The following is a 14,488-nucleotide window of genomic DNA, read 5'->3' on the forward strand; positions in this document are numbered from 1 at the left end:
GCCACCCCACCCCGCCCAGCCCAGCCCTCCATCAGGAAAAGGCCAATGCAGCCTCTGGCCCTCACCCCGTGCACAGATCCAGGGGGCACATGCCCCCTGTACCTCCCCCAGGGTGTGTGCAGTGGCAGGAGCCACCACCCCCCTCCATGCCTCCTGGACGAGCTGCCCGGCTTTGTCTGTGTCCCACTCCACCCCAGACGTGCAGTGCCTGCCTATGCCCCAGCCCCATTCCCTCCCTTACTGTGGGGGCCTCAATCTGCACCCCCACACCTCTTCCCTCTCCCACGCCCTTTTCTACCCCAAACAGACTTAACAGCTGGACACTGCTCTCCAAGCTGCTGGGCTGCACATTGGAATTGGATCAGTATCTGCTGATATGACTGGTTAATAATCGGTATCAACCCAAAAAATCTTTATTAGTGCACCCCTAAAATGTATACATTTTCCATATATAGAAACTAATTATTGGGGGGGTCATCTTATACTCAAGTGAATACAGTAACACACACACATCTTTTGTGTGCACACCTCTAAGCAGTCCAACACGTCCACCTCTGCTGGAATTAAACACCCTGGTGTAATCCCACAGATCATAACCAAGCCAACAACAGTAATCCTTTGCTTTTCTATAAACACCTTTTATGCCAAGGCCTTGCAAACATTAGTACCTTAAATCTGCACAACATTCCTGAGAACGAGGTCAGAGTTCTCCCACTTCGTAAATGGAAAAGCCCCTGCTTTTCACCCATGGCAAGTTTGAGGGTGGTCTCAATGTTACAGACATAGCTCCTTATAGTTGTGGGTGGGGGTTTGAAGTGGTGATTTGGAAGATTCCTTTGGTTTGTGATTGCCTGTGAATATAGAGGGCAGTACTCAAGAGCCCAGGAGACCCCTTCCATTCCCACGTTCCTTAGGCCCTTGGCAGATACTACACTTAAGACATGATTAGTTTGTTACTCACATCTTAAAGAGTAACCCAGCCATATGTTCAGGCAATTAAAAAAAGGGAAACCAGCCAAAAAATATCACACAAAAATGTGTAATTTTTGGGGAGCTGGTTTCTATAGCATGTTAAATTGAACATGTGGCAAGGCTAGGACTGCACTGGGGCTTGAATTAGCCCTTGTATGGTCCATGCCAGCTGATAATCAACTGATCATCAGTGGGTCCAGGGACATCAGTGGGGCCAGTGCAAGCCAGCCAACAATCACTGATTGTCAAACACCTGCCTTTCAACTTGCTGGCATCAGGGAACCTTCTGATTGTGACTTCGGGTCCTTTCTGAGCTGGGAAATAGGTACAACTGGGATCTAATCCCTGAACTCAAAACTGAGGCATGGAAGGAGGTGTGACTGTTGGGACTCAGGAAGCAGATTCACCATGCCTTTAAATGAACATCTGTCAGTGGCCTAAGAGACTTGCTTGAACTCTTGCAGAGAATCTGTAGCACAGCTGGAAATGGGCAAGCCTGACAGGTCACAACTCATGAATTGGAACCCAAATGCTCATTTAAAAAACAAACAAACAAAAAAACCTTTTAGAAGGACTATACTGTATTTTCTGAACTCCCATCTGCCCCAACACTCATGCAGCTGTTACAGCATTGCCAGCTTTCCCCAGCGTACAGACCACTATTGATTCAGACCAAGTTGCAGGAGACTGCTGGCTGCATGATGCTGCAGGTTCCTCCAGCTTCTCCCTGAATCCTGAAATGTCCTCTTGGCTCTTAAGCAGGTAAGAAGGAGCTCTGCCTGCCTCCTGCTGCAGGTTTCATTGGCTGTGGACAGGCCAGGAAGAAAAGCAGGCATGCAATCAAAGAGGGCTTCAGTCCCAGGCAAGGTGAAATGTGCAAGACATTTCTCCCCTCATTGCCACACTTGCTCCAACTGAAATCACCAGACACCACAACACTGAGAAGACAAGAATGCAGATTCCCATTCCCCTGTTGTAGCTGCTGGGCTATAGCACCTCCCTAAGCTCGTGTGAATGTTACTATGCCTCTCTTCATGCACCAAGGGACAAAACAAATAAGGAACTTCCTGGTGCTCAGCTCTCATTTCATGTGGCTGGTGGGATGTGCTAATCTTTGTAGTGAGACAGCTTCCAGGACACAAGTGGTTGGAGTTACCATGCAGAATACAGTAGATTTGCACCTTATTAATTAACTAGAGAGAGGTATATAGCATAAAGTTTCATAAGCTAACCTCATCAGATGCTGTGAAAATACGGAGTTTGGCATTGTGGCACTGGTTTCTCAAGCCCCAATCCAACAGTTAGACTGACCGCAGGTTGGAGCAAGAACCCACCCCCACCTCACACACATTCAGATGTCTACAGATATCCTGGTTGTGATAAGCTTGAACGCTCTCCAGACTCACCTTCCACCCCCAGCAGGTGCTGCTGAGTTAATGGCCTGTACCATGTCTGTAGTGAGCGCATCCAGTAAGCTGGTAATAAATTCTACTTTCTTTCCTTCTGGACAGCCTGTACAAAGGAAAGAGAAAGTTTAATTTAGGAACAGAGAATCAGTCTCCTATCCTGATTCAGAGAGGATAAGGTACAATCTATGTTTGTAAGGTTTAATACAGCACTCCACCATCGTAACTCAAATCTCTCCAAGCAGAAGAATCCATGAGCAGCTTCTCAAATCAAGTCTCTGTCCACCAGCTTTTTGTAAAAGAAAAGCAGAGGATCACTACTATCTTGAATGGTCACTTGAGTGCTTTAGACTGTTTTCATGACAACTTTAAGGATGAAAGGCAGACACAAGAGGTGCAGATTCTCAGAAGTGCTCAGCATCCGGTAAGTCCCACTCTAACAATCATGGCTAATTTTTCAGAAAAACAACACCCAATGTTCTACATTCCTCTGAAAACCTGGTCACCGATGTTCATGTCTAAATGGAAGACTAATTCTTTTGAAAAATGGCCCATAATGATCATTACGGCCAGATCTCCAGGCCACATGTACCCTCTCCTCCCAATACACAGTTAGAATGCCTGCCAGTAACTAAAACAACAGTCTAGGGCAATGGTTACCAAACTTTTGTGGACTAAGAGACCATTATCAACCCTCAAAATTTCTTGTGAACCCTTATCATGAAATTTGAATTAAAAAGGAAAGAGATCAGGGAAGTGTGATCTGTGGACAACTTACCTGCACCCCATAGACCACCAGTGGTCTGCAGACTGTAGTTTGGATACTACTGGTATACAGATACAGTATTTGTTAAGCAGCACTTCCTGGGGAGGTAGCACTTGAGAAATGTCTGATATTGAGAACTCTGGAGACAGAAACCCCGTCTCCACCCACAGGATGGGGGCAAACAGGCAGGCTGCACACACTTCTGCAGCACTAACCCACCTACGTGCTTCAGCTCATCTCCACACCATTCAGGGGAACAAGGAATCAAGTCCCATGGTCCTTCAGCTGGACTTGCTGAAGAGATGGGAGACTACTGCCAAATCCAAGGATGATTTTGTGATGTATTTTGAGAACTGAATTTTGTCTGCCATGAACCAGCTGCACACAGGAACTACAAACAGCTACTAAAAGGCACTACACCTTCAGCTGCTGCAGGCCCAGGCAGATTGGAAATGGGGGTCTAACAATGAATGACCTATATATTAGGGCTATGCAAAATTTCAGCAGCCGTTTCATTTACTTTCAGATTCGGACGTTTTAATGGTCAACACACCAAATCTGAAATGAAATGCAGGGCTCTGAAACAGCTCCGAAACAAAATGGGCCATCTGAAATGTTTTGGAAATTTTCCATAATGGTTTCAGATGTTTCTGATATTTCGGAGCTGTTTCAGAGGTGGGCTTGCAGGCAAAGGGGCAGAGGAAGGACTGGTCTGATATTGACATCTGTAACTGGACAGTGACAACAATTTGTCCTTGAGATTCCTTTCAACCTCAGTGCTGGGGGGTCAAACTGGGGGCTGTGGAGTTAAACTGGGAGCTGTGGAAATGTTCAAGTCCCTGAACATTCCCCCAGTTCCTGGTTCAATTCCCCAGCTCCCTGGTCTTTCCCCCAGCTCTCTGATTGTTTCCCCCAGCTCTTCCCTGGCGGGGGCGCAAGCCCCCGGATGACACATGATCACAGCAAGCTGCCGCTGTCAGCTGGTGATGGTGGTGGCTCTGGGTTATTTCCCCAGCCAGCAGCAGCAGCCTGCTGAAACCCTGAGCAGATCTGGGGCCCATGCCCCCCAGCAAGAGCTGGGAGAATGATCAGAGAGGTTGGGATTGAACCGGGAGCTCCAGCTGATTGCTGGAGCTGCCCCAGGTCCCGGACAGTGCATGAATCACTGTCCCTCCAAACCATTGAATACAAAACTAAATGAAACACAGCCATTTTGGACAGCCCTACTATATGCGTTTCCATTACTGGGTTCCTGACCCATCCAGTAGGTATTTTGACTAAGTTGCCTTTTGAACAGTGTTGTCCCTGAGGTAGTAAGTTTAAAAATTACAAATGAGGAAGTTCTTTTTCACCCCGGGTGCAATTAAAGTGTGGAATTCAATGCCACAGGCTATTGAAGTTAACAGTTTAACCAGGTTCAAAAGGGATTGGACAAATTCTTGGAGGAAAGGTGCATCAGCAGCTTTTGAAAATGGGATTTTGGGGTACAGCCTCAGAATCAGAACTTCTTAGACCGTGAATGCTGGAGGCTGCAAGTGGGAGAGGAACTGTGGGAAAAACCCTGGTTATACCCTGTTCACTCTTCCTTTCAGCACCCATCCTGTGCCACTGTGTGATATGGGATACTAGGCAAGATGGACCTGTGGTCTGACCTAGTAAAAAGCAGTTCTTATGTTCTTGTGGGGTCTGGCCAGAGAGGTAGATCTCCGTTCTCCTGCTGTTGACTAGGTGAGGTATGCAGCTTCCTCAACACTCTTTTATTCTCCTGACCATTTAAGCTCCCTTGTGTGTAAAGAGGAAGTGAGCAATATAAATAATCAATTTAATTCCATAATATTGTAACAATGATTTTTAGCCCACATAAAGAGGCACATGGATTCTCAGCTAGTCCCACCTACCTCCAGAATCACCTGTGTTTTTTTCCTGAACACTTTTTGTTCCCCACTATCTCCCTTACTTCCCTTCTCACTAGATGATCATTCTGATGGTCAGGAATTGCCACTAAACCACTTTCTTTCCTCCGTGCCCAAACCAGCAATTTACAACTGATTGCTGGCATGATTAAGGTAATTGGTGCCAGGAAGGCAGCCTACCCTTAGCAATGAGCACCAGCATCAACACTTTCTGCCTTTCCCAGACAAACAGACAGACACACACACCCTCAGGGCAGAGGTCCAGAAACTTACCACAATCCCCTTGACAGCTGAAAGTGACTTGCAAATTACTATGACAAAATCCTCTCCTTTGCAGAAATACAGGCACAGTTTCCTGCAATATCCAACCTATAGGGAGCAGTCACTTGGTCTGTTTCTGTACTATGTGTATTGCACACATGCATGCCCCTCTGTACTTGTTTGGCACGCAGTCCAGAAAATGTCAGCATTGTAAAGGGTAAGCTGCTGTTGCAGCCAGAGTACACCACTCACTTAAAAGAGCTTTTTGTTGCAGTAATGAGAAGGTTGAAAAAACCATTTGCTAGAAGTCGTCTCCCAGGGGTCTCAGCATCCCGCCGTCTGCTGGAGTTAGCAGCTTGCTATTCGCTGTGTGCAAGCAACACTTTCCTTCCTTCTTCCTCCTGGCTCTTCTGGAAGCAGCCATGGCACAGTTTGTCTAGAGGGATTTGTGCATACGTCTCTCTCACCTTGGCATCTGAAGGGTTGTTTATCTCAGGGCAGGGAGGAAAATGCCAGCAGTAATGAAGATTTGGAAGGATGAAGGGCCCCTTGGACAATCTAAATGAAAAAGGGCACTCTCTCGGGCAATTGAGAGTAATTGAGGGGTAGGAGGGGGGAAACAGTTTTCCATTTGGGTTGAGATTATTATCCAGCTGGAGGTAGCAAGCAGGAATAGGAAGGTAACAGGGAATACTGCATGGCTCTCCTATCTCTTCTGTGCTCCTGTTGTTTGGATCACTAGTGGCCCATCATATCCAAACCCGGCCAATTCACAGATGATTAAAGCCTCCAGGCTGAATCAGAGGGAGTTGGTTACAAGAGAATGAGAACTATAAGTTCTCAGACAGTCAGCAGCTGGAGCCAGTCTCCTGAGCAGCAGGGACAGTAATCATTGGCCCTCTGTGGCAGCCATCTAGTATAGGTCAGGAGGAAGGAGGGGTGAACAGTGGAGGAAGCACATCAGCACAATCTGCAGCTGGAATCAGCTCTCTCAACCCTGCCACACTGTGCAGTTTCCTCCCTAGCAGTGCAGATTCTGCTCCCTGTTCAGCTGCACTGCACACTCAGACACTACCCCCCAGGACAAGGACCAGCAGTTGCACTTGGAAGGATGGGGAAGACAGAGGAAGAGGAAGTCCTTTTCTTCCTCAAGGATCAGAGAGAGGGACCCAGGGAGGGAGCCCAGTTTGGTAGGGAGAAAGTGTGCAGAGGCTAAGGCCACTATATTTTTTATTGAAAGAATGTGTAGGAGGATGAGGCAGGCCCCCAGGTACTGGACTCTTCATAGATACTAGCCTGATCCACTGCCTCCAGCCTGTTTGCTCAGATGGGAAGGAGAACAAGGATTGGTTCCTGAGGAACTAGGCACCAACTCTGCTCCTTAGAAGGAGCAGGGGAGAAGGGCAGAAACCAGAGCATCAGCAGCTGGAGACTCACTCTCACTCCAGTACAGCAGCTTTCGTCCCCTGATCTCAAATGGGAGGGCGCCATTTTACACATACTCCTTCCCCAAAAGGTTAGATTCAATTGTCATCCTCTTTGTCAAAAGGGGGGGGGGGGCATTCTGAGTGTAAAGTGTTATGGGTTAAGCTAAAACTAGTTGAAATTGGTGGTTATAAGAACTGCCCTCATCTGAGATAACATAAAAAAAAAGAACACTTGAGATCTTTTTGGAACCAGATAGCTGAAACTATGGTAGCCTCCATCCAAAACACAGGCACACATCACCACCTAAAACAAAAGCACATTTGGCCAGAGGTAGTTCTTTGGGTATAGTTTTAACATAAGCGTGTGAGGACACAAATAAACCACCACAAAAAACAATGACAGAGGAGGAATGGAAAAGCCAGTGCCTTATCCAAACAAGCAGAAAAATCCAGAGAAAGCACCAGGAAGTGTCAGCAACAGGTAGGTCTCCTCTTTGATTCCTTGCTCAGGGAAGCAGGGACTTCTTGGTAAATAAACAGATTTGGCAGAGACACATGGCTCCAATCAACAATTTCTCTTCTGAATAGAAACAACTTGCAAGACCCCAGCTTTTGGCTAGTCACTTGAGTCCAAAAGAAAAGGTAGTAGTGGTGATGTGAAGTTCTAAGATTAAGTGGCCAGAAGCAACTTCAAACCAAGCCAAGCCAAGGAGAAAGCAACAATGGGGGGAAACAGAGTCCCAGCTAAGCTATTCTGAACAGCCAGCTTTGGTCAAGGGTTGGGGTTGGCATTCTTTGTTTGCATTAGTAGCGTCATCTGCTATGTGCTAGTTATGTCCCCCAAATAGCCAAAAGACAAAATCTCAGTGCTGCAGCTGTGAAAAAGTGTCCATGACTAGAAAGAAATGGGCCTGTCCTTACAGTAGTTAAAAAAGAGCTCCACTGCTTCTCTGAGTCACTTTGGGAAGGCAATATATTAGCCTCTCACTACAATTTCTCCTTCACAGATTTTTCACAATGAAATTTTTCTTTTCCTAGGTGGCAGATATGTTTGGCAGGGATGGGAAGGAAAGTGACAAGTGAGCCCAGGGGAAATCTCATGGTTTTCTAGTCCCCACTGAAAACTGATATTGCCACTAAGCTTAATGGTAGTGGGAGAAGTGATCCATCCACAGAGAAAGCCAAACATTTTTCTGGAACAGATACTAAAAGGATAAGGAACCCAATATAATCAAAAACAAAACTCATGGTAAAAAGCACCCACATGATGTATGCTCTTTTAAACAATGGCCTTGACCTGAAATTCTGTTGGGGTGGGGGAGGTGGGAGGAGGAGAGACACTGACCTGGAAGCTCCCTGTCCTTAAATGGGTCATCAGCCTCTGTGCTCTTTGATCTGGCATCACTTTCACACACTGGGGTTTCATAGCTGGAGAAAGAAGAGGGCAGAGATCTTCAATCATTTTCAGTAGTTAGTGAACTTTGCAGTTTTACATTATCAGCTCAGTGTAGAGGAAACAAAAAGAAACAAGAGTCTGCATGAGAAAAGTTCAGATTGCATGAAGACAAAGATGATCATAATAAGATGACGTGAGCACCTGCACCTACAGGAATTAACATTAATGTGACCTTGCCCTCTATCAACAGCTCCTTCTCTTTGCTTGTCAAAGTGGTGGCAAAGCTGGGCATCTTAATGAACTGTTCACCACCAATGACTGTCTAGACAGTCAAAGCAGTCAGGAAAAACCTTATGAACTTCAGCTGTCCTGGGCAGCATGCTCACTGTCCTCAGAAGTGAGCTTCACTAAAGGTAAGCCAGGCATTTGCTCAGTTCAAGGCAGTTTAGCCCAATGCACTGTTCCTTGCCTTGACCCAGAAGTTCACCTGCAAGCTATACATTTCAACATGCAGCATCCATTTATTAGCTGCAGTAAAACAAGAAGGGCATGCCACACATGCTACACTGTCAGTCCAAACCCAGGAACAATTCAAGGTCCAGATTCTTCTAGTCAGTCTCACAGTCCAGAACCAAACTCCTTCCTTGCTGACTCCCCTGCACAGCAGTTGTGCGCCAAGGATTTACAATAGCTACCAGTGTTGGGTCAAGCTTACAAAACTGGCCAGAGCTTGTCAGTCTCTCAGTTTGTTCCAGTGAATCCATCTACAAGCTGTATGGTGAAAAGGATCCATCCCATTTCTGGACCCGTGGGGAGCCCCATGAACCAGAAAGTGTGGGTCTGTGTGTTGGATTGGGTGGGCCCAATTCTAGCGTATGGGGGCCAGGCAGAGATGGCATTGAGCCCTGGGGTCCAATACCAGCATGTGGGAGCCAGGTAGAGGTGGTGCAGAGCCCCAGGGCCAGATCCTGGTTCACAGAGCCAGGTGGATGCAATGCCAGGTGGAGAGAGCATGGGGTCTAGCATGAGGGCCCAATCCAGCTCTCAGACCAGTCCCACACCCCTTATCTGGTCTGCAGGGCCATGAGGTCGAGTACTGATGCTCTAGATACTCAGTTCACACTCCTTGAATGGACATTCTTAGCCTGAAATAGCTTAAGCTAACCAAAAAAAAGGTGCTATTAGTTCAAACTAAGAGCGTGCACATAGGGGAGTTAGTGCAGAGTTAACAGACTTGATGGGTATGTTCCCTGTGGTGTGGCTACTCCTGGAGTCCTTCGTCCTCTTATGTCTCTGAATAGATATGCTTTCCTTCATAGTTATTTTACATATCAGCTTACAGGCCAGATTCAAAGCAAGTGGCTCTTACCGGGTAGATGTGCCAGGCAGGGGGCGCCCGGTATCCACCAGAACACACCAGCAATACCCAGTGGATTGGTGACACTGCACTGGTTTGTACAGCCCTCCAGGAGCACACTCGGGGATGACGATGCCCTCACGGGGGTTCTGCCTGGCCTCTTCCAGGGCACTCTGTCTCTCCTGGTCACATGAGTGAACTTTCTCTGGAAGAGAAAAAACAAAACTTCATCCTCCATAACAGTTGTTCTCAACCTTTTTTGTTCCAGGACCCATTTGTGAGCATTGATGGCCAGTTCCAACCCAGTGTCCTCACTCCCAACCCGCTGCCCCCCATCCCCAGGCCCCTGCCCTCCTCCCCACCCCCCGTGTGTGTGTGATGGGGAGAATGGGGGCCCAAAGCAGCCCCTTGCAGGCTGCAAGTTTCCCATGTTTTTCTCCTTTAAAAAATAATCCATTTTTTAAGTTTGTCCACAACCCTTTCATATATTCCTGTGACCCACTTTTGGGTCATGACCCATGGGTTGAAAAACACTCCTCCATAACACCCATGGCTTCAAGGCAATTCTCAGACCTGAGCATTCCTAATGTTAGCTAGGCCCTGGAAACCTACAGCCCTATTGCTTCCCCTGTCAACTCTGCTACTCAAAAGTAATAGTCTAACATACTCTGTATTGGAATCTGGCTGGAATGCTGCATCGTAGTACAGATACTCCTCCTTAACGTCGTCCTGGTTAATGTTGTTTTGCTATTACATCGCTGATCTATTAGAGAACATATGCATTCAAAGTCGCGCAATGTTCAATTACAACATTGTTTGGCTGCCGCCTGCTAGTAGGTAACTATTGTGATGAAACTGGATTTGCTTAACATAGTTTTGCTTAAAGTCACATTTTTCAAAAACATAACCATGATGTTAAGCAAGGAGTAGCTGTAATGGCAAAGTCATTCCAAGGGCTTACAGATTCGGGGTGCCATCTGCTGGCTGCTACTTTTGTAGGAAGCTGAAGCCACAAGAGGAACAGCTACTTCGTGTCACACATTCCTGTTCTCCAAATAAGCAGAATTGCCTAAAGATACAATACGGGTGTTACTGCAATCTTGAGCTAAATATTCCTATAAATGTTGTTTGCATTTGCTGCCATTTATTCTTTCATCATTAGGTCTGAGCTTTCTCATAGAAGAAGCAATGAAGACCCTCAACTGTTTCCTTCCTTGGGGTAACTAGTGAGAAATAAAAAACCCAGTTCCCATCTCCCAGCTTCAGAATGCCCTTGAGTAACAAGTTATTTACCAATATATCCTTGTGAGGCAGAGTTCACATACACACTTAACCCCATTCATTAAGGCAACAGAAGAGTACAGCCATCTCCTGCAGCAAGAAAAGGGTACTGTATAGCTCCTCTACTCCCCAACATGTCATAGGAAACAGAGGTTAACAAGCCTTCCTCTTCCCCACACATTATGCCTGGAAGATCTACTACTTTGAGTTAAGGGAGAGACCCACTTAGCCAGTAGCAGTAGTAGGCTGCTGTCCTTTATAGTGATTTTACAGGGATCATCCACTAAAAGGGGAACATTTACACATGTATTATAGAAATTTAATATTAACACTTAGCAATTCTCTGTTAGATGTCCTCAAAACACCTCTTGCCATTCATCTGAGGGACAAGAATACCGTTTCAAATTCTCCAATCACCTAAAGAACTTGGGGGGGAGAGGGGGAGTAGAAAATTTGATATTACTGGGATAAAAAGGGAGGACAAAAACCCAATAAACTTTCTTGTTCTTTAACTATATCCTAACAATGAAAAAAAAAAAAAGGGGAAAAATGTCCCTTTTCCCTCTCAAACTACCCTCACAACTGTTTTTAACAGGTCAACGCATTCTCATGTCCAGAGGCTACTTCAGGTTTTAGGTTCAGAAAGTAACCCAGAGCCATGAGTTGAAGACTCCATAGGTTCAACTTGAAACTGCAGATATTTTGATGGTCATTTGGGAGACCTTATTTGGCAGTACATAACCATCTGATCTTTGGGAAATGGATGTCCAATACAGAAACATTTCCCTACCCATCCTTCTGATCAACATTACCCCTTTGCCTCATACTCTCAACTCTGTTTTCTCGGCATCCCCCCGCCCCCATCTTTCCCCCAAATATTGTGATTATAAGTTGTTTGGACCAGGTATCAGCTTTTGTTCAGTGCCTAAAACAGTGGGGTTTTGTTCCATGACAAGGGCTTGGAGGTACTATGCATGCCCAGATGCTAAAAACAATAAATGCTGGCAGCTCTAAACAGAGTTACTTGGACATCAATAGCTTCTGGTGCCTGAGGCCAACTGACCCATGATTTCTAATTGTACCATGCCAGACAGAGAAAGTTGTTTCAGAAGACCCTAGGATGGGGTCCATCCACAAACACTTCAGACCTTCATCCCTCAGGGTTGTGAATGCAAAGAGCGCTTGAACTTTGTCAGGCACAACTCCACACAACTCAAGTTTATAATACAAGCTTTAACTGCATGTAAGGCCAGTTCAAGCAGAGAGAAACTTAATCAAGACTGGGAAGGGGCAGGGGGGAGAGAATGAAAATCAACAAAACTGAAACAGCTCAAGCCTCAGCTGATATTTAAGCTGACTTCACTTTGCTGACAGATGTCACATCTTAAAAAACAAAAATTGTGACTGCTCCTGAGCCATATGAAGACAGAGAAGTCATTCAGTAAGAAGCCCGTGGGCTTCTTAACAAATCAATTACATCACAAAGGTCCAGCTTACTTAAAATCACTGCCTGACAGCAATTTACACCTTGGCCATCAGGTGAGGTAGGTCATTCCTCCAACTCAATGAAACAAAAAAAAGCAGCCAAAATCTGCTGTCTATCACTCCATTTATATTCAATTCATTTTATACAATAAGCAAAAGGGGAAAAAAACCTTCATGGAAGTAAACTGCATTCCAGGCATTTTTCTATCTAAATCCCCAAAGCTTCCTCAGTACACACATTCAAACCAGGCTCTCTGGAGTCCTTTGAGTCTTGCAAAACTGACATTAAAAATGGCTTTGGAAAAAAAAGTCAAAGCTTTTTTTGGACAAAGACAACAAAACAGGCAACTTGGTAGAAAATACTCTGTTTTCTTTTTCAATAAAAAAGTGAAAATGTCTTTTAACAAGTTTCAGTCTTATTCTACACATACATACAGTACAGGATGTCTATACACAGTATGCATACTTATACACAGAGGCATATATGATGTTTGCACTATCATCATCATTTTAAAATGTTTCTCTGTGCATACTGTAACTAGAAATGGGGAGGAACTGCTCCTCCAGGGGATTTCTCAATGGAATACAGAAACAACTGTTAGTCACTGCTACCTGACGGATATTTAAAGACATACACAACATGAATTTAAAAGCCTTCCTTTAGTTCACAGCAAATGGATATCCACATCTCTCTCTCTCTATATGAACCTTGTAAACTAACTAAATAAGATATATATCTATATCTAAAGAGAGAGAGAGAGTGTCACCATTTGTTGATTGATAGATAGATAGATATCAGTTGAACACCATGTTTTATTGATATATTCACATTTTTAAGCAATCTGGAAGCCCAGGAGTGCCTCAAATATTATAATAAAATAAATTCTAAATACCTATATATATTTTGGCATTTGATTTTGGGTTTTTATCATAAAAAGAAAAAAAAATCAGAGCTCCCGTATCCCCTTTGCTTACCAGGACACGGGTCCAACTGTGGTCGTCTTCCCTGCAACCGGCTGCTTTGTGGTGCTGAGCAGCCCTGCTATGCCAGTACCCTGCCCCTGCCCATGCTGTTGCCATTCACTCCAGACCCACAGCCCCCATGTCCCCCTCCCAGCTCTGCTGGTGTCTCTCACTCTCAAACCACCACCCCCTGGCCCTGCTGGTGCCCCTCACTCCTGACCCACAGTCCCCGACCCCCACCAGCCCTGCTGGTGCCCCTCACTCCCAATCCAATAGCCCCTGGCCCTAGATTCCAGCCCCCCAATGTATGGGGAATGGGGTGGGTGTGTGGGGAAGGGGAGGTATGGGAGGAAGGGGGTGTGTGGGCATAAGCAACACATGGGGAGAGGTGGGGGAGGGGCACAGTCGACAGGCCAAAGGTGGGGCACAGGTAATGTGTTGGGAGGCGGCATGTGCCCCCCCAGATTTCTGTGCCCATAGCAGGGTGCAGGGCTGCAGCCAAGCCAGGCCAGACAAGGTTCACCCTGTCTACATTTTACCATACCATGGATTCATATACATGAACTGAACCCCTCCTGACCACACCACAGCTGTGCATCCAAACTTATTTGCTGACCGATAGTAGCATTTTGTTTCTATTAAATACATTTCCATGTTTGGTTGTTAGTACCTTTATTACACGTGAATGGAATTTGTATGACACTAAACTGAGAATAGTGACCAATACTTGCAAGGATAGATAAACTGACTTAGGAGTATCTAGGTACTATGCAGTTATTCAGTATAAATGAACGAACAGTGTCTGGACTTGTGGGGTGGGGGGGGGAAGAAGGAAGTAGAAGATAAAATATGAATCAATCATACAGGGAAAACCATCCAAAACACAGACATGCAACAGGAAGGAGGTCCTTGGAAGGACGCATTACTGAACTTGTGAGGTGATTAGGGGTAGCAAATGGGGTGATTAGGGGTAGCACTGTAACAGATCAGCAAAGAAGCAAATGCTATTTGGAGTTGGACATGCAGATGGAATCATGTCACGAGCAGCAAACCACCTAAAACCTACTAAAGACTGACTCAATACCTTTGACCTCATTCATTGTAGGTAGGACCTACTGGAAGCATTTACGCAAGACGCTACGTTACCGTAGCTCATCGCTATGGTGACATAGCATCAGCGGGTGCAAACTATGATGCCGATGCTACTGCATGGTAGCAATGCACTACGTCACCATAGCTCATTGCTACAGCGACATAGCGT

General features: G+C 45.7%; 1 protein-coding gene across 1 annotated transcript in view; it reads right to left on the reverse strand.

The window, feature by feature from the left end:
• The window catches only part of SMOC1 (SPARC related modular calcium binding 1), a 277,516-nt gene that overhangs the window by 30,164 nt on the left and 232,864 nt on the right, over positions 1–14,488 (reverse strand). The window contains exons 8-10 of the mRNA XM_019519152.1: positions 9,511–9,703; positions 8,091–8,173; positions 2,379–2,484 (exon numbers count right to left, since the gene is read on the reverse strand). Of these exons, the coding sequence (XP_019374697.1) occupies positions 2,379–2,484; positions 8,091–8,173; positions 9,511–9,703 (382 nt within the window). The remainder of the gene's footprint in view (positions 1–2,378; positions 2,485–8,090; positions 8,174–9,510; positions 9,704–14,488) is intronic.

Source organism: Gavialis gangeticus, unplaced genomic scaffold (assembly GCF_001723915.1).
Source record: "Gavialis gangeticus isolate Ggan-Ray unplaced genomic scaffold, GavGan_comp1, whole genome shotgun sequence".
Lineage (NCBI taxonomy): Eukaryota > Metazoa > Chordata > Crocodylia > Gavialidae > Gavialis > Gavialis gangeticus.